Below are 20,305 nucleotides of genomic sequence, written 5' to 3'. Positions count from 1 at the left end.
CATCCCTGCAGACCATCAGCAGAGCGTTCATGAATGGCAGCGCGCTGGAACACGTGGTGGAGTTTGGCCTGGATTATCCCGAGGGCATGGCCGTGGACTGGCTGGGGAAGAACTTGTACTGGGCTGACACTGGCACCAACAGGATCGAGGTGTCCAAGCTGGACGGGCAGCACCGCCAGGTGCTTGTCTGGAAGGATCTCGACAGTCCCCGGGCACTGGCACTCGACCCTGCCGAGGGGTAACTCGCTGATTTAATTCTGTGTTTATGAACAGAGAAAAACAACATTGTCATGCTTCCTCTAGGGCATGGTAGCTAAGCGCTGCCTGTAAACCCTGAGAGAACTGAGCCGGGGAATACAACCTGGTAATTTAGAGAAATACACTCTTAATGTCCTGAATAATCATTAAAAATACTAAAAAAAAAAAAATAAAAAAAATCAGAGCAGCTCATTAGAAAGGGATTTATATTTAGTTTTTTAATTAACCACAGAATCAAAGTAGTTTTAGGTTTATGGAATTCATTAATCAGAAAAGGACTCTAACATTGAAAGGAATATATTTATCGTTTTAGAAATTAGGATTCTTTTTATCACAAGTTAGGGTCCAATGAAGGTATTAAATTATTTAATTTGAGGGTGGGAGAGCAAGGTTTATAGTCTGAGCATAAGGAAGGTATTTATTTCTTCAGATAAGGAAACTTTTTAGTCTGTACAGACAAAGGAAGACAGACAGAGAAGGAACAGAAACAATTATATTCACCTATGCCCCAAATGAAAGATTTTTTGAGAAGAAACTTCTCAGTTGGACTGAAGTGTGATAGCAAAAGTAGGGCAATAAACAGGGAGAGGGAGGAAGGAATGGGGCAAGCCAAGCTAACTGTTCATCTTCTGAAATAGCTCTTCTACCCTGAAACACTCTCTCGACAATAACTAATTACTGCAAAACCTCTTTGAGGTTATACCAATATTGCATTATTTTTCAAATGAAGGAACTTCATTTACAAGGGTTATGACATTATCATAGTTCCCAGTCACACTGTGAGAGCTACAGCAATGCAGAGAACTTGAAACGCATTCTTTCTGCTTTATTTCAACAAGGTGGTGGCAATGGTCACCTCCAGTGGGATCCTAGATTGGATTCAACTCTGATGTGCCAGGGGTTGCCTGGATGAGAATTCAACATCAGATTCTTAGATCCAGTTACTGATTTGTAACAAAAGACTGCTATGGATGATTCTGGTTTTACACTGGAAGTAGGTTTTTCCCAAGGATTATCATCATTCAGAGCTTTGTGTCTTCACTACAGATAAGAAAAAAAATTACTTGGGTCAGAATGCTCCTTTTTCCTTACAGCAATAGTCCAGCTGTATAGTTATATATGTATATATACTTATATAAATATACATACAGTATAGTTGTACTTTAAATGGAAGTTTTCAAGGCATTGCTGCCACGGGGGCAATTCTAACACTTGGCTCCGTGCTGTGTCCAACTTGCAAAATTTATACACAAAGTACCTACAAAATTTTTAAGAAAAATTTGCATGCATTCCTGGTGTCTAGTGAATTTCTCCCCGTTGATCATCAGTTTCTGAAGCAACCTTTCCTATTGTGCAGTTGGTTGGAACTGAAAGACTTCACAGGGGTTTGTTACTAGAGTTATTAAAACCCAAAGGCATAAATATTGGATAGCTGCCTCTCACTTTTATTTTGGAATGGTATCACCTTCATATTTTGGAAGAAGTATTATATATACAAATATACATCCTACTCTACTGTGCAGTGCCTAAAGAAAATGTAAACATGTGCAAGTCTGTCCTTCTTCCAAATGAGGCATAAGCTGGCATGTGAGTATGTAATAATTGTATTTTTGCTCCAGTGGAAATGCCATACAGATTTGTGTGTCTTGGCTGAGATGTAAGACACTTGTGTACGTGGCTGGTTGACTTAGTTGTGTGGGCATGAGTAGTGGCACCTTTTAACAAAAGTACCCTGCAGATCTACCTTTTTGTGTTCCTTCATTTGAGAGTCAACTGATTAGAAACAGAAGATAAATGTTCTGGAAAAGCACCCTGCCAAATAACCAGGTATAAATGAAGGTGCCTGACTGCCAGGCTCTGTCTCTTAAATGACATGCATGGATTAGATACTAGCAAAATACTGTCACACAGAACTTGCTGATGAAAATCCAGGTCCAAGTGGGAAAAAATAATGTTGGAAGCATTTTGAGGAAACTTGACTACACTTTGGAAAAAAAACCAACCTAATTTAGCACAATGCTTGAATTTACAGCTCTTCTTTTTCTCTTATGCTTTCTAAGGATTTTTGTTTTGGTTTTCCTCTTGAATTCTCTTGGATTGAATGCAATTATTTTTCTTTCTTCTGTTCCAATCAGGTTCATGTACTGGACTGAGTGGGGTGGCAAGCCCAAGATTGACAGGGCTGCTATGGATGGCAGTGAGAGGACCACGCTGGTCCCAAACGTGGGGCGCGCCAACGGCCTGACCATCGACTACGCCAAGAGGCGCCTGTACTGGACCGACCTGGACACCAACCTGATCGAGTCCTCCAACATGTTAGGTGAGCCTCAGAGCCCCTGACAGCATCCTCAGGGCAATGCTGCTTTTTGCAGCTCCCTCATGACAAATCGTGGCTTAAATAATGCAAAGATACACATCATAAGACAAAAAATAAAATTTCCCGACCTCGCACGCCTTTAACGTTAGCTTCTATAATTTATGTTCATGTGACACTGTGGTTAGCAAGGCTCGATTTTCTTGTGATTGGGTTGCTCAGAAAGTTAAAATTACACAAGGTATACATATTTCCAGTTATATGTTGGACAAAGATATCATCTTGCAGTGTTTTGGAGGGTCTTGTTTTGCTACTCTCAAGAGCACTAGAAAATACATAACAAAGGTAGAAAGAATGTCATCAAGAAGATAACATCTTTTTCAACATGAAATTTAATAGAATTTGGTTTTATATCTTTCTTAGTATCCTCAGGCATTTTCTCCTCCTGTATTCTGCATGTTAAGGACCTTTTCCTGGCTAGTGCTTATCAGCAGGAGAGTTCTCTTGTGCTGGGGTCTGTGATGATTTTATAAACTGGTAATTGCAGCTAAATGGAGGTGGAATATTTTGTTCTTTCACTGTTCCAGAGTACAGGGTGGAGGACCTAGGCCCTCTCAGATTTGCACAGTACCTTGTTTTAACTTCTCACCACCCACAGGAGTGAACTGCCTTGTTGTATACTAAATTATTCAGATTAGTATTAACACTAGCCAATATTTAAGCATTATTAATTAGCCACTATTTGATGGTAAAGGAGTTAGTCTGCTTTAAACAGTATGCTTGCAGTAGTGCAACAAAGCTAGAAAGAGATCAAAACAGCAAAATGCAATATGGGAATTATGTCTGATAGAAAAGCTTTTCTTCAGCTTCTCATATATTTTGGTGTTCTGTGGAGGCCTGCTCCATGTTTCCCTCTGAAATGTGGGACTGGAAACAGCATTAGAGCTTCTTTTTCAGTGTCAGGATCCTGCATTAGATTGAGAGGCATCCTGTCAGTTTGGGAAGGAGGGTGTTACCATTATATTTTTTGAAAAATCCCATTGCCCAGGATTCTTCTGCTGGGAAGCTGAGAAGCCTCGGTGAAAAAAAGAAAACAATAATTATCTGATTTGCTTCTCCTGTGTTTTGCTGCTTTGGAATGTGGTTGGAGATTGTTTATCCAACATGTGAATTGTTTTTGACTTAATGACCAATCACAGTCCAGCTGTGTTGGGACTCTGGAAGGAGTCACGAGTTTTTCATTATTATCTTGTTAAGCCTTCTGTCTGTATCCTTTCTCTATTCTTTAGTATAGTATAGTATGATAGGATAGGATAGGATAGGATAGGATAGGATAGGATAGGATAGGATAGGATAGGATAGGATAGGATAGGATAGGATAGGATAGGATATCCTTCTAAAAACATAGTCAAATTCATTCCTTCCTGCCACGGGAAACCCCAAAAAATACCACAGGAGGGAAAGAACAGAATGTTTCTGAGAACCCTGATAATTTTCGGAATTGAAATTTTTTCTTAGTAAACCACATTTTTTCTGTGAATGGCAAGCAGGATTAGCACATTTCTGTGATAGGCTCTGAGATTCCCTTTGACTATTGTACGTTACTTTGTAATTTACTCTTGTAATGATGAAATAATAACTTTATTGCATATTCTGGATAGGGCACATGTTCAACAGTACACTGCTTGTGCCCATGTAACTCCACTTTTCTCTCCCTTCTTTTTGGACACAGGCCTGGACCGTGAGATCATAGCTGATGATTTGCCTCACCCCTTTGGCCTGACCCAGTACCAGGATTACATTTACTGGACAGACTGGAGCCGGCGCAGCATCGAGCGGGCCAACAAGACCAGCGGGCAGAACCGAACCATCATCCAGGGCCACCTGGATTACGTGATGGACATCCTGGTGTTCCACTCCTCCCGGCAGGCGGGCTGGAACGAGTGTGCCTCCAGCAACGGCCACTGCTCCCACCTGTGCCTGGCTGTCCCCGTGGGAGGCTTTGTCTGTGGCTGCCCAGCTCACTATTCCTTGAACTCTGACAACAGGACCTGCAGTGGTAAGCCATAGGGTTCTCTAGCTGCTCAGAGTGACCCCAAGATAGGTTAGAAAGTCTCTTTTCCCAGCCCAGTGATCAAAGAAGGAATCAGAACTCTTCATTTCTCTGTCTCAAGGTTGTTTATTGTTTCTTATCTATAAAATTCTTTCTCCTGTCCTGCCAAGGTCCACTCATCAAGACAGTCAGAGCTGCTCTGCCTGCCCCCTGAACCCCCATTTTAAAAACTTCAAAGATCTATTTTTCACCCCGTGATAAATTCACTATCATTCTACTTAAACTTTCGTGGTTTGTTATTCTTCATATACGGCTGGTAATTGTTTTTTCCAAGGGCTAAATAAAGGCACAGGGGTCTTGGGCTCTGTGCCAAGGTCTCTGAGCCCCCTGGGCAGGGGCTCGAGTCCTCCAGGGCAGCCAGAAGAATTTCCTGGGTTCTGACAGTAAGCCATAGGGAATGAACAGGAAATGCAGGAGCACATGTGTTTAGTGACCCGTGCCAGCATTGTACTGGGAGGAAAGGAGAGTTTTACAGTTTTCCAGTAGTAACATCTTACTGAGTTTTAAGACAACATAGGATGTTGAAAGAAAAAAAAAGAAAAAAAAAAGAAAATAATCTTGCAACATGCCAATATCTTAATTAAATAAGAAGAATGGCTGTTAGTGAACTTTTCCAGTGGCTTGGCTACATCTGTGTTAACACGAAAGCTAAAAATGTTTTGGTTCTGTGTCTCTGTCAGACCCTCTTCAAGTGCTTGCTTGCTTGTTTATTTATCTGCTTATGTATTCCTAGTCTTGCCTGGCATAAAGGATATGTGATACTTTAGTCTGGATTCTAGACTTTGTGTGGCTTTTCTGGGGTCAGGATTTCATTCTGCAGTAGCTGTGTTTGCTGGCTGATGAGATGCTGAGGTGGGCCGCTCTCAGACCTCTACAAGTGTTTTTCCTCAGTGAGGATGGGTTGGGCTTCATGGCTTCCCCAGCAGTCTGGTTCCTGATCTCAGTGCAGCCAAGCCCCATTTTTCTTTATTGTTGTGCAGAATACAAACCACAAGGCCCCTCAGGCTGTGTGTAATTAGTTTCTAACCAAATAATTTATCCATCTCTCAATAACTGGCTGCAGTGAAGCTCTCATAATTTTGGCAGCAGCTCTGGATGGCTGATTTCCACTGGTGTCATTCACATTAGTCAGTGGGTGAAGAGATTCCTGGTACAGAGAGACAGATTGTATCTCATCCACATTATGCATGAGTAGAGACATCCAACTGTTGTCTTAAAGCCAAAAGCTGGGCAGATTGTTGCACAAATGCCACCTCATGGCATTTTTTGAAAACCATGCTTTTCAAAAAACTGTGCTTTTATACTCCCCATGTGTTCTGCACTTCTCCTCTCCTTTTTTTATTAAAATGGCCCCTTGCATGATAGCTGGATTCTTGCACCCTGTTACTTTTACGTGTTTGTGCAAGTTAGAGGCACAGCTGGCATCTCTCTGATAGGGACTGTGATCTTCTAGGAGGAGGAATTTGACTTTCAGTGCAGAAAAGGTAGCAGAATAATCAAAGGTCATGTTTTTCTTGTGAAAATGCTCCTGAAAAATGAGCAAGGAGCAAAATACAGGAAATACATTGTGAGCAAATAGAACCATTTCCCCATGGTACAGTTCAGGGCTCTTTGTGTGGTATTCGGAGTTTTCCTCTGCTATATTCAAACCTGGGAAATTTCCAGCTTCTCATTTGTAGCTAACTGGAGATTTAGGCCTCTCTGTGTATAATTTAATTCCTTTTTTTTGGACACTGTAATTGGAGCATGAATTGTTTTAACTTTCTTTTGCCTGTATTACTTGCTTATGTACTTCCTGAACATTATTAGTCCAGGCCCTGTCTAGAGGTCCTCCCTTCCAGAATCCCCTGCTCATGCATGCATAGTTCTTTTAATTATACTCTGGTGAGATCTCTTCAGACCCTACCACGTGTCATGAAGTTGGAAGGCAGGGTTACACAGGAGACATACTCAATGCACTCCATTTGCCTGCTGCCAAAAGTACAGTTAAAATATGTGACTATTGGGAGGGAGAATGATGAAAACTGGAAAGGGATTTCTGAAATTGGTACTGTTTCAGAGATGTGGAGTCTCAAGGGGAGAAATTCTGCTGTTGCTTTTTATAATGAGCCATCAATTCAAAGTTGTAAGCCAGGCAGTCTTAGAAAGTGAGAGGGTATCTTTGGGGAAGAGTAGAAATAATTTTAGGTGCTTACATGTTTATCTGCATTGTTTTACCTTAAGTTTTTTCCTTTTCCATTTCTATCATAATTTCTTGGTAAGAATTCTGATGTTTCTTAATCTATTATTTTGCTGTACACATTCATATAGACTTGTCTTCACTTTATTTCTTTTTGTGCTTTCTTACACAGTTTAGAGTTAAGTAGAAGGCTGCTTAAATTATTGGAGAAGTGCTTGGAGGGAAAACAGAGATTTTCCAGAAGGCAAAAATACCTTGCAATTAGGCCTGATTGTTATAGGATGTTAGGAGAGAGTGTTGGTTTCCTAGGAAACTCCTCCCTGCCTTTTTTTCCCCCCAGCAGTCAGAATAGCTGTTCAAAGCCTATGCTAAAATAACAAAGCAAGGTGATGATGTTCTCTAGGAGACTTTTGCTTCCTCCCCTTTCCCAGGTGCTGCATTACCTGTTTTACAGGCTGGTAAATGAATGCAGTGTCCCACTGCTAATCTCTCTACAGGCTTGGGCTGTAGAGAATTGATTGTACAAACTTCAGGGAGGCTTCAAGCTGCATTTCTGGCAATTTACTCTTGTACCATCTTGCACAGCAGTGGCTTCAGGTAGAGCATTATTGAAAAGAACCCTCTGAAAAAGGAAAATGCTTTCACTACCTTCTCTGATTTCTGACCCAGCTATGTAACACACAGATAATTTTTCTCAATGATGTATTAAATGTTTTGTGTATTTACTGTAAGTTACAGCTGGTAAACTACAGCTGTATGGGATGTTGAAATCTTACCTTCTGCTCTTTGATGGTATTTCTAATTACAAAGAACAAACATTTGTCCAGGAAATTTTTGCAGGGCAGAATATCAGATTTCTTTTTCTCATTGCAGGTTATCATTCCCAGATAACCACCTAGAAATAGTAAAGATACATAGCTTTGAGAAGAGCAAATGCATTTTTCTGCAAAAACACAGCCTTGCACACAGTTAAGAAATTTTCCTGTGAATTAGTTGTTTCATTCCAGTACAGACAGAAAAAGGATTTGTAGGAACAGGACTGAACCACTGTCAATCTCTTTTCCCTGAAACATCTAAATAAGGAACCAGTGCTGGCTTTTTCTTACCTTCCTCTGCAAGTAGAAGTGCACTTAGCAAAGGGCTCAACTTCAATATAGTGGAGCTGCATTTCCTTGAGATCCCTTTAGAAATAAAATGGACAGTTCTTAGAGAGGCATAATTGACCATTCTTCTTTGAGATGATTTTGACAGAAGTCTTCGCATTCACTAGTCCTGCCACTTAAAAAATCTGATCTTTGCCTATCACATTCACATACAGACATTTATAGTAAAAAGTTAATTTGAAAGGCTTTTCGTACTCATCAGAGATCGGGATTGTTATGTTTTGATTTTTTGTTTGGTTTTGGCAAAGGAAGAGAGAAAAGGGGAATGAAAGAAATGTCTGGTTATGGATTGTAGTTGTCATTCTTAAACATAAAAATGCCCGGTGTTATTGCCACGTGTAACCCTTTCAACCCCTTTTCTTTTTTTAACCCACGCAGCTCCTACCACCTTTCTGTTGTTCAGCCAGAAGAACGCCATTAACCGCATGGTGATAGACGAGCAGCAGAGCCCAGACATCATCCTGCCCATCCACAGCCTCCGCAATGTGCGCGCCATCGACTACGACCCCCTGGACAAGCAGCTCTACTGGATCGACTCTCGGCAGAACATCATCCGCAGGGCACAGGAAGATGGCAGCCAGGTATCCTCAGGGGGTGGTGTCACAATCTCTCCTTGCAAATGGGTTTCATGCTGGTTCATGGATTGATCTCAGAGTGCAAAAAAACACCGTAGTGTTTTGTGCAGTATTAGTCAAAAACCAATGTACTTTTATTGAATGACCACAGCAAAATGCGTTGGGGAGGAATTGGGGGAAAAAGGGAAGAATAAGGGAAAAAGAGGGAGGAAGAGAAAGGAAGGTATATAGCTACCAAATGTAGAATGGTGAAGTTTAGTGAGGTTAACTGTGACCAGTGACTGCTTATTCAATTTAGCATTTTAAAACAGATCTTTTCTTCCTGATTTTTTGAATGTGGGACGAACGAGAGACTAAGATGAGCAACACAACACAAGAGAGGTGCCATATTCAGTTGAATTTTAAGAGTGTGGTTTCTGGTGATGGGTGTGGTAGTAGTTGGATCCTGCTGTATGCCCTTCAGCCTTAACTCTTAATTTAGCAATGCTTTTAATTTTGGAATATCTAAATAATACCCAAAACCAGTCAAAGCCACCATGTTTTTGCCAGCTTCAGCAGAATAAACAAATGAAGACTTGCAGGCACACCATTTCATAGAGGTGACAAGCCAAATAAAGTTAGGCAAATTTTCTGGTGAAGTTTAATTTGGGGATGAGAGGGTAAAGGCTGCTCACTTCATAACCATGGCCTTCAAAATGTTTATGTAGGCCATGTTTACTGATTTATTAATCCTCTTCAGAATTTTAGAAAAGTCCATGAAATATGTTGATGAGGTTCTTTCTAAAAGTAATAATAATTAAAAAAGAAGAAAAAGGCATGCCAGCTCCAGAAGTCTAGACCAGTAGAAAGCAAGACCTTGAAGTAGTAAGGTGTTAGCTGGAAATGCTCTGAAGTCAGTGTTGTACACTAGCTGATGTCCTTTCCATCTTGGGCAGAGCTGCCTTCCATTTATTAAGCACCCTCATGTCCCCCAACTGAGATGGCAGCAATGGTGGAGAAGAATGAGGCCAGCATTTCAAGTGCTGTCTGGCCTCACTTTGCCTTTGTTTTTCTCTGCTCAACTGCCGCTTTGGGAATTAGTGGTGGTACATTTCTATAGTAGATTGTTAAATGTGCTGGGTTTGGGTTTATCCAAACTGAACTCTTGAGTTGTCAAAAAAGTAGAGGAAATACAGGAGCTGACTCTGGACCTTGAACACAGAGACAATTTGGAGTTACTGGTCAAACATGCAAAGTCTTACAAGCTACAGTCAACTTGTGTGATTGCCATGACAGCAAACCATCAGGACTGTCTCTGTCTTATCAAAGGTGTTGGTGTGGCAACAGAACCTGGGTCTCTCCTTACTTTATGCTAGTATTTTGGCTGTCTCCTTTTTCTGAGCAGTAGTTAGACATGGTGCATCCATAGCAAATAAAGTTATTCACATTAGATTAAGATGTGTGTTGTTTCTCTTCCCTTTGCAGAGCCTCACTGTTGTGACAAGTCCAGTTCCCAATCAGAACCTGGATATGCAGCCCTACGACCTGAGCATTGACATCTACAGCCGCTACATCTACTGGACCTGCGAGGCCACCAATGTCATCAACGTCACTCGCCTGGATGGGAGACCCATGGGAGTGGTGCTCAAGGGGGATCAGGATAGGCCCAGAGCCATTGTGGTGAATCCAGAGAAAGGGTATGTGGGAAAAATCAGGCCCAGGGTTTTGAGAATCAAGTTGTTTTCTTGCTGCAGCTTGTTTTCTGTTTGGCAGAATGAAAAACAACTTTGATATTTGTTAAGATGTCTTGGATTTTATAGCAAAAATGTGGAAAGATCAAATGAACCTTTTTTTTCCTCTAATCATTCCTGTTCCAGATACATGTATTTCACCAACCTCCAGGAGAGATCTCCTAAAATTGAGAGAGCAGCACTGGATGGAACTGAGCGAGAAGTCCTTTTCTTCAGTGGTTTGAGCAAGCCCATCGCCTTAGCTGTTGACAGCCAGCTGGGCAAGTTGTTCTGGGCTGACTCAGATCTGCGCAGGATTGAAAGCAGTGACCTTTCAGGTAGAGTAGCACCTTAATTCAGTGACTCATTTGTGTGGTGTGGGTGTGGGGGAATGCAGAGAAAGGTGTCATCTTTTCCTTCCTACTATAAACAGTCTGTACTATGATTCTAATCACTCCCTGAATTCCCAGCCAGGGAATGTGCATGATTCATGCAGCGTGTCTTTACAGTTTCATGACTCTGTGATTTGCATTATTAATTGCTACACATGCTATTTACTTTGGTTTCTCACTGCAAAACCTTTGTGTAGTTTCCCAAAGTCAGCTGATGAATAAATAGCAGCAGTTTTGGAGAGGGGAGAAAAAGGGTTGTTTTTAAAGGCATTGCTTTTGGTGCAGTAATCTGTCAATCAGAGGAAAGTTCCCTGGTAGTAGAAATATATGTCCTGCAGAGTTGAAGCAGCAGGTGTCCAGGTTACTTTTGTACCTGTCATGTGGGGTGAAAAGATGTGAGAAGGATAGAGAAGATGTAACATCTCTCTGTCCTCAAAAGACAAAAACTTCCCTCTTCTAGCTGTGGAATTCTCTTTGCTTGCTCCTCAAGATTGGTTATGCTGCTTGTCTGACCTCCTCTAGGAGTTCATTCAGCCCATTTAACAATAACCTAACAACATTATACAGAAAAAGACAAATAGAGAATGGTGTTCTGTTGGCTTGGAAAGCTCCACTGGTTCAGAAAGGAGTCCAGCAAGCAACCAGAAGTGGAGCAAGAGAAGAGGGGAAAATTATATGGTCCAGATTGGGTAAGAAAGACAAATGTCTTTCATTTACTAGCCTAATCCAACAAAGTGCTGGATCAGCTCAGCTGCCTCATGTAACATGAGTACTAATTTGTGATACAGATTGGGCTGGATGTTGTTGCTGGTAGTGAGAGTTGAAAACATAAAAGGAGTTATGACAGCTTGCAGTAATGTTTGTGGTAATGTCTTCCACTTATGACATGGTACCTTCATTCAAAGTAGCAGCATGTAACCCTGTTGACACGACTTGGATTTTCAGCCTTTTGTTAAATTCCTAGCATAAGCTTTTGGTTTGGAAAACATTTGTTTTTCCTAGATGGTTGGAATTAAAGCTCAGAAAGACAGTAATTTTTTTTCTGTGGTGTGTCACTGGAAGATTCAAGGTCACTACTGAACTGTGATATCATGATTGTTTACTGTTTTAAAATGCAAGACACAACCTGAGTTAGTGAATTATTAAAGAACAAAAAACAAAACAAAAAAAAAGGTGCCATGGTGTTGCTTGGTACATTCCAAGCTGTCCCAGATCCAGGGTTTGCATGAGTAGAGTTACAGGCAGGAGAATATTACACGTGCTTTATTTCTGTCTTTGTCTGTTCTCTGCCTGAAGTTGGGACACCAGACAAGGAGATGGGTCTAAATTCTAATTCAGTCTAGGTTTAATGATTTGGCTTCTTTTTTTTTTTCCTTAAAAAGATGTGGCTGTTGGATCACCAATGTTATGTAGTAAAAGTTTTTACTTTACAAACCATATTTTGAAGAAAAAAACGTTCCAAAACCTCCCTTGCTTTTTGGCATTTGCACCACAAATAGATTGCTGTAATCACCACAATAAATTGCTAACTGCTGAGATGCATTCCTGTGCTTAGGAATGCTGATTAATAAGCTCTTTTGACCAGCAGAGTAATTTTTCTGCATGTTAGCTTCTTAAAAACATTCAGTCTCTTGCTCTGTCAATTCTGTAGATTCCAGTGCCCATAAAGACAAGGACAGCTAGGATGCCTTTTATGTGATGTAGTCCTTCTTTTCCTCCCTGTCCTTCAGGCATGCAGTTAGGACTTGGTTATTCTGCCCAAATGGGAGATCCTATTGAAGTTAACCAGATTCTTCACATGATTAAGGGGTTGTTTATGAAAAGATGACTGGAATTAGCTCCCTACCATGGAAACTATTTGGAAATTAGTTCTTCTATTCCAAATAATTAGTGTGATTTGGAAATGTCTAATGATTCTGGAATTAAGTAATTTTTATTTGGAAATAGAACGAGCTATGGGTGTGTCCTGATTTTTGTATTTATTTGGTTGGTTTTAAGTCTTTTTGTAAATGGTATTGCTGGAAAGGGGATGGTGATGCCAGGAGACAAAGCTCCTCTTAATCATGTCTCCCTTTCATCTGACATTCCCAATAAAGGAGACTAGCACCCTGATGAGTCAGCTTCGGGTTTCATTGTTGGTTTATGGAAGAAGGGATTTAATGTCTCAGTTTAGTCAGAAATAGTCAGTTACACTTGGTCACAAATATTAAAAAGAAAGATTAAGACATTAAGGGAATGAAAATATTAAGCTTCAGAGCTTTAGGAACATACTGCAAAATGCCATGCTGATTGACGTGGGCATGGCAGAGCAGGGCATGTACAGACTCCATTTGGGTAGGTCAAGGTTTTAGCTTTTGTATTCCTTCCCGTCTCCCTTGCATTTTGCCCTGTTCTCAGCTTAGCTTTATTTCTCAATATGCAGGTTTCTGTTTCTTACCTTTTCCTGACAGAATTAGTCATGTTATTGGAGTTTATAATAGATGGTTGCAGTTATTTAGGTTGACTTACATCACTCAGTCTATTAATTTCTACATCAGTCTGGGTATAACCTCCTTCAGAAATCAACGTCTTTTCTTAATCAGATCATTGCTGGTGTTGCTCCAAAGTGGTGGTGAGAGCCCAGCCTAGCTGATTTGAATTCCCATGTTCTCCTTCGGGTTTTAATGCTTGATAAATGCTTGGAAGGTTACTTAACTTCTGAGCTCTCTGTGCCTTTAGTGAAAAGGAGATAAATACATTTTTCATAGCTCAATTTGTTTCTAAGTCACTGTCATTGACATAATGTTGATTAAATTCTCAACAAGCAAAAAACACCTTTGTGCTACTAAACAAAGGATAGATAGAATGTATTTGAAGTATAAAATCATGAAGTGCATGTGTCTTCTGTCCTGTAAGGTTATCTTGTTTGGCTAAAGTAGATTTTTTCCCCCATATTCAGTTATTCCAGTATATTTGTAAAGAACAAAAATATAAAAACTTACAGTAAATCATTCTATGGATGAACATATATCAGAAATACCAGGATTTAAGGTAAATTTTCAAGCTTTAGCTTGACTTGTGTGATCCTGTTTCAGCTTCTCAAAATTGAAGCAGATTCCATGTGCTTTGCAAGTAATTTTGTTCTCAGAGTCTGATCAACTCACTGAATATTTGACTGTTAATGACCACGTCATCCTGTTAAATAAAGGAAGCATGGATTAAGCCTCCTCCTGAGCCCTCAGGTTTTAACTAACATTTTTCTTCTGTGTGAGTTACAAAGTCTTCACTGTCTTCAGACAGACTTTAGTGATACCTTTAAAACAACTGTTGGCTGTGTTCTGTTCGTGTGGAGAGTTAACCATGAAATGTGACAGTTGCTCTTGACTGTATTTAATGCCAGAAAATCTGGCACAGAAGTCAACAACCACTCTTCAGAGGTGTAAGGCCTCTTGTCTGCTCCTGGTGATTGCTGAAGGAACTCAGGAAAGTAAGTCTTTGCTAGAAAGAAAGGAGCATTCCCCATTTAGCACTAATAGCTTAGCAAAGGTAACGTAGCTGAAAGAAAAGAACATGAGGAAGTCAGAAGTGTTAATCTCATCATTTGTGTGAGAAGTCCTTATTACCCTGCTTTCATTTGGAATTTATCTTGTATGGGTTAGCTGAAGCCAGTAATCCATCTTCTTATTCCCTGTTGTATGGCAAGACAAAGCAATTAATCTCTCAAAAAGGAAAAGAATAAAAAGAGCTACTGATTTCCATCATATTGATAAGAGACTGGAAAGGCTCATGAGAGATGAGCCCCTCCACTCCAGGTGCTTCTTAAATACACTAGATAGTTTTTGAACATAAAAACTCTCTTCTTGGTGAAAGCAGGAAAAAATAATTTGATCATCTGTCTGCAAAATGCATCAGTCTTGCATCAGAAGACCCAGAATTGCCTGGGGTTTTGTACTAGGCTTACCCAGTAGCATAAAAGGAGTGAAAAATAATGGTGTGAGTGGTGTAGGAGATGTTTCTGATAGTATTGCCTAGCTGAACCAAAGCCCTGTCTCCCTTCTGCAGGTGCTAACCGGATTGTTTTGGAAGACTCCAATATCCTGCAGCCCGTGGGACTGACTGTCTTTGAGAACTGGCTCTACTGGATTGACAGGCAGCAGCAGATGATTGAGAAGATTGATATGACCGGTCGAGAAGGACGTACAAAGGTCCAGGCTCGCATTGCACAACTCAGTGACATCCACGCTGTGAAGGAGCTCAACCTGCAGGAATACAGTGAGTGCAATCCCTGCTTGCCAGGTGCAAGCAGGGCCTGTGAGACTCGAGCCAAGAGACACGAGCCTGTTGTGCCTTGTTGCTGATCCACATCAGTGCAGATGGAGGGGGTGAGGAGTTGGTATCGGTGCCGTTAGGTTGTTTCCTTCAGGCACTTGGCAACGGACTGGAAATCTATCACAACCCCAGCATCGTGTTTTGTTGCTGATGACAACTTGATTGGTAATCCCATGCCGGCACCTGGCATTTGAGTGTCTCTAGACACAGTGGAAACATCCTGTTATCCCTAATAGAGGACTTTCTGGATCACACTAGTGCATTGCTATTGGGTGTTCACTGTTTAGGCAAGCACAGCTCTCAGGGCCTGTCACTAGCTGTCAATGTTTCAGTGGACTGCCTGCCTTGAAGGCAAAGTGAACAATTTTTGGTGGTGGTATTTCATACTGAAAGTGAATTGACAGAAGAGCAATGTTGCATTGCACAAAGGAAGGGTGTATTAAATAGAAATTTGTCTTGATCGTGGCTGCACTTTTAAAAAGTTTCTGCTTACCAGGCCTTTCTACACACATATGCTTGAAGTGGTGGGAGATGAATGGTTAAAGCAGTGGAGTTGCTGTCATCCTGGAGGAAATAGGCATGGTTAGTAGGCTCTGGTGCATGCCTTGGAGAAATATGTAGAAAAATGTCTGGGGATGTTTAATTAAAACATCAGTGCAGACTCCTACTAGTTTTGTGTGCTATTAATCTCAGTAAATCTGTCAGGAGTTCCAGGAGAAGTATGTTGTCCTTATTAAACATTAAAATGAAGAGACATATTTATCTAGAGCATGTTAATTTGAGTTTCAGAGATTGTGTGGAAGCTTCAGAATTCATAAATTAGAAAAGTTTATTTTTTTAATGGTCTTTGGTAGAGAAAATGAAGTGGGGAATCCAAGACATTTTTTGTATTACTAATGTGCTATTTGCTGCAGAGAACTACTGCTACCTCACACAAGAAGCAAAATGCTTTGAGTACTGTTTTAGTATAAATTCTTAGAGTGGTTTCAGATCATGGAGAGTTACCAATATATAATTATAGATGTGTGTAAAGGGAGAAATACACACAACAATATACAACATTACCAGAGATTTTTCATTAATCCTCTCCCCTGGGGGTAGGGGGTAATGAAGAAATGACTGAAAGGTCATAAAATAGTTGGGGATTTCTTATCAGTCCCTATCTTATTTTTAAAATCCTAGGACAGCATCCGTGCTCTCAGGACAATGGTGGCTGCTCCCACATTTGCATTGTGAAGGGGGACGGCTCCACGCGCTGCTCTTGCCCCGTGCACCTGGTGCTGCTGCAGGATGAGCTGTCCTGTGGAGGTGAGTCCTTCCTCACTTCTGTGTCCCTGAGCTCTTAGCTTCAGCCTTGGGGAGTGTCTCCCTCTTCAGGGATGGCTTCTGAGCCAAGGAATGTGACAGTGCACCAGGTGCTCTTACACACCTGTACAGACTCACCTCTTCCCTCCACCCTCCAGCTAAATTTGCAAGTATTGAGAAGAAGTAAGAGGAAAAAAATCCCTAACTGCTGAATAAGGATTTCTGTTCACCCTTTCTACTTAAGACTCACACTTAAGACTCAACTTAAGTTGAATTATTTCAACTTCATTCTTTAATTGTATGATTTTCATTACTTTTTGCTGTCACTCCCCATGTTCTGCCTTTTCAGGCAGTGGCAGATTCTCACATTCTGGCACATTGCACAGTCTGTGCTGTTCTGTTCTTCTCTGTTGTCCTCCCCAAGCTCACCCTGTGCGTGTCTTTCTGAACTGCAGTCCCAGAAGGGCGAGTTGCCTCCTTCCATGGCCACTGTAGCCCACGCCCTGGTGTCTCCAGGGGTGGGGCTGGAATGGGGGAGAGGACAGGCACTTTGGTGCCACTGGACTTGAATGGGTTTATTATGCAATCATCTCGCCATCGAGGCGATGTGTGGTCTCAAAATGAACAAGAGCTAACATAATCCAGATATTTTCTCAGAGCAAGTTTAATACCAGGCCAAAAAGCCATGGGAGGAAAGGGGGATTAAAAAAAGGGAAAAGATCCACACTTCCTTACTGCCTGAGATTAACAGTTAACTTAGTAAATGTTAAATAACAGCTAACAGATGTGTTGAGGTAGTGGAACTTGACTAGATGGAGCAGTTTTTTGTTTTAAAATAATTTTGACTGAATAGAGCTGTGAAGGGCACATAACTAGACACTGAGTCACACAGTGCATCCATCTGCAGCAAATTACATCCTTTTAACATCTTCTATACAATGACTGTCAAACATGAAAAAGAGGGTAAGCCATTGGCTGTGTGCACAGCGGTGTTGCAGGAAAGGGGGAGTTGAAAAGTGAGATGACTTTGACATGAAATCTTACTAAGAGAAAGGTGTGACAGTCTGAAGTGGGAGGGGAAGAAAAGAATTGTGTTTTGAGTGTGCATGTTTCTCTGTTCTCTTGTTCTTCATCTGTCAAGCCCCTGTTGCTGTGAGCCTGCATCAGTCACACTGGCCTCAAGGTCTGCAAAAGTGGCTGTGAACGCAGTGGCTCTGGAAGTGACCTTATGATGTGGCACGCTGTTCATCTGCTGCTTTGATATAGGAAAGCAGCTTACCTGTCCTTACCTGTCCTGCTCTTTGTTCACCTGGATTCTTAACTTCTGTTTGTTTGCTTGATTTCCAAAGAACCACCAACATGCTCCCCTCAGCAGTTCACCTGTTTCACAGGTGAGATTGACTGCATCCCGGTGGCCTGGCGCTGCGATGGCTTCACTGAGTGTGAGGACCACAGTGATGAGAAGAACTGCCCAGTGTGCTCTGAGAGCCAGTTCCAGTGTGAGAGTGGGCAGTGCATAGACAGTGCCCTGCGCTGCAATGGGGAAGCCAATTGCCAGGACAACTCAGATGAGAAGAACTGCGAAGGTACGGGGGATGCTGCCAAGTGGGATGGGAATGTACCTGTCACAGGGACAGGGATGAGTACCAGTGTTACTGCTGAGTAGGATTTGAAAAGATCCAAAGTTCTACGAGTTTTTTAACTGGTCTGTTAAATAGAAGTTATTTCATAACTCCATACTTTTTGTTTCTCTACCTGTGAAGTGGAAATTAAGAGTGATCTCCAGCAGAGTGGCTTAAATGCTGTTTGTGAGAAGTCCTGTCAAAAATGGCATGATTTTAAGCTCTAAAAACCTAGTATCTGGGAGTGAACTACAAAGTGGAGCAAATCCTTGTCATAGCTGCTTGTGTGCCTTGTACCAAGTAAAGGTTTTGGGATTGTTTATTTTACAATACCTGAACAAAATGAGCTTTTCTGAGTAAGCAGGAGTGAGAGACAGAGGAGATTTCTGGAGACCTCTTCTATAGAGCACAGCAAAAGAGAGTATTTAAGCTGTCTTTACAGAGAGAAGTGCTGTTGCTAGCACAATGAGAATTAAGTTCATTTTGGCAAGGACAGGTTTTGCTGATGAAATCTGAACTGTCCCACCACTACAAAACATGAAATCTGAGCAAACTGATCCTTTCCCTATTGCAGAGGTAGTGAAGAGTTGTAGGGACAGCTTATAAGGTTGAAAGGCTACTTCTTCTTTATATCCTTTCAGTGCATTTTCCTTCTTTGTGGAGCCTGTTGAAATGACTTTAAATCAAGGCTAAATTGCTTTCCAAAAGATGTGCTCCAGCTCAAACAAAAACATAGAGCTGAAATTCCTGTGTGCTGAAAGGTGATTATTAGCCAGCTGAGATGCTGACATCTGAAAATCTGTTGTGCAAGTTAACTTCCAGTTGTCATTCAGCAACTGGAGATGTCAGACCAGGGGCTGTTTATCACCTTCAAAGGGGTCCTGTTGCTGAGAGTATTCAAGTTCATTACGAATCAGAAAAGCCTGAATTAACTTCTTAATTCAGCTGAAGACAAAAAAGGATTTCTGGAATTTATGAGAAACAGGAGGCAGGAATATGTGGAAACAGCAGCAGCCAACATCTTGCCTGCAGCACCTTCTATTTTTTCAGTGTACTAGAAAAGCTTCAGTTTTATATTTTGACCTGCATTTTAGTTTAAAAACATAATATCAAGTCAATACATTGCCTCATGATTAAGGACTTCTCTGGTTTACAGGAAGAGCACAAGGACATTAAGAAGGACATTTATCTTTCTTAAACAATTTTATTATCTTGGTTTGGCAGATTTATTTTTCATAACTTAATTCTTCTCTCTTATATTACAGTAAATGCTTGAATTTGGAGATTCTTGTAGTAATATTGCAATAACCATGTCCTGGGATAAGTGCCTGTCTTCTCAATGGCCTCTGAGTTATTTTAGATGAGGGTCACTTTATCTTGTAGTGTTCTTACTGTAAGCAGGCAGTAGAGCCCAGGTACCAGTGTGCACCATCCTCAACAGAACACTGAGTCACTTGCTCTGCATGGTTCAGGTGAGGAATTTGTGTGCCACTGGCCACTTCCAGAAATGAAGCTTGCAGCACTCCAAGCTACTCCCGATTGTATGCTTTGGTGTCTTTATTTCTTAATGACTTTCAAGAGCAGTTTCTGGTGCTGACTGTTGGTGTGGGGGCTCTTTGCAGTGCTGTGTTTAACGGATCAGTTCCGCTGTGCCAGTGGGCAGTGCATCGGGAAAAGCAAGAAGTGTGATCACAACCTGGACTGCACTGACAGCTCTGACGAGCAAGGATGTTGTAAGTGTACTGCCTGAGACTGGAGACTTGGTTGTAGCATCCAAAATTTGCTTCTCACCTTTCCTACGAGTTTGATGTTATTCTGGCAAGCAGACTGAATTAGTTGTTCCCAGAATTAATGCTTCATAACTTCTGTCATGCAGTTAATACACAATGTGGTGGAATAGGAATAATAAAAATAATTAGTATTCTGAACAAGTAGTTTCTGAGGCAGAGAATGCCTGTTATTTTTCTTCTTACTTTTTTTAAATTTTAAAAGAAGTCAAAGGTTTGTTTTACTATAATGTTTATATGCTGAGTTGGTGCACTGTTAAAAATATCTATTGGCATGAGGCATTCATATATAATTTCTCTGCTTCATGGTTTTCTCATCCTGAGAATTAATAGCAGGTGCTTTTAGAATCAGAGGAGCACTCTGTTTATAGAGTAAACCTTCTAAAATTTCTTTTTTTTTATCTTGAAAGGATGTAATTCTGAGCTTGATTTCTGATTTGTAACATGTGATATCTCCTACCTGGAAATCTCCAGGGCTCTACAAGAAAGCCACTGCCTTTAAAATTCAAACTCGAAAGTTCACTTTCACTGTTGGTGCTTTAAAAGAAATTGTAAATAGGGACATCTTGTCTTGTGTTAG

General features: G+C 41.0%; 1 protein-coding gene across 2 annotated transcripts in view; it reads left to right on the top strand.

Annotated features, from left to right (window-relative positions):
• Positions 1–20,305, top strand: part of LRP6 (LDL receptor related protein 6) — a 116,484-nt gene that overhangs the window by 87,397 nt on the left and 8,782 nt on the right. The window contains exons 10-19 of one of the 2 annotated variants that reach the window (XM_030960786.1): positions 12–238; positions 2,394–2,578; positions 4,305–4,631; positions 8,406–8,608; positions 10,067–10,278; positions 10,459–10,649; positions 14,745–14,954; positions 16,194–16,319; positions 17,708–17,902; positions 19,561–19,671. In XM_030960786.1, coding sequence (XP_030816646.1) covers positions 12–238; positions 2,394–2,578; positions 4,305–4,631; positions 8,406–8,608; positions 10,067–10,278; positions 10,459–10,649; positions 14,745–14,954; positions 16,194–16,319; positions 17,708–17,902; positions 19,561–19,671 — 1,987 coding nt within the window. Of the gene's footprint in view, positions 1–11; positions 239–2,393; positions 2,579–4,304; positions 4,632–8,405; positions 8,609–10,066; positions 10,279–10,458; positions 10,650–14,744; positions 14,955–16,193; positions 16,320–17,665; positions 17,903–19,560; positions 19,672–20,305 lie in introns of both variants that reach the window. The other variant, XM_030960785.1, reaches the window with a different exon arrangement.

The sequence above is a fragment of the Camarhynchus parvulus genome, chromosome 1A (genome assembly GCF_901933205.1).
Source record: "Camarhynchus parvulus chromosome 1A, STF_HiC, whole genome shotgun sequence".
Lineage (NCBI taxonomy): Eukaryota > Metazoa > Chordata > Aves > Passeriformes > Thraupidae > Camarhynchus > Camarhynchus parvulus.
Note: the sequence above shows the minus strand (reverse complement) of the source record. Positions and strands in the feature narration are given on the sequence as shown.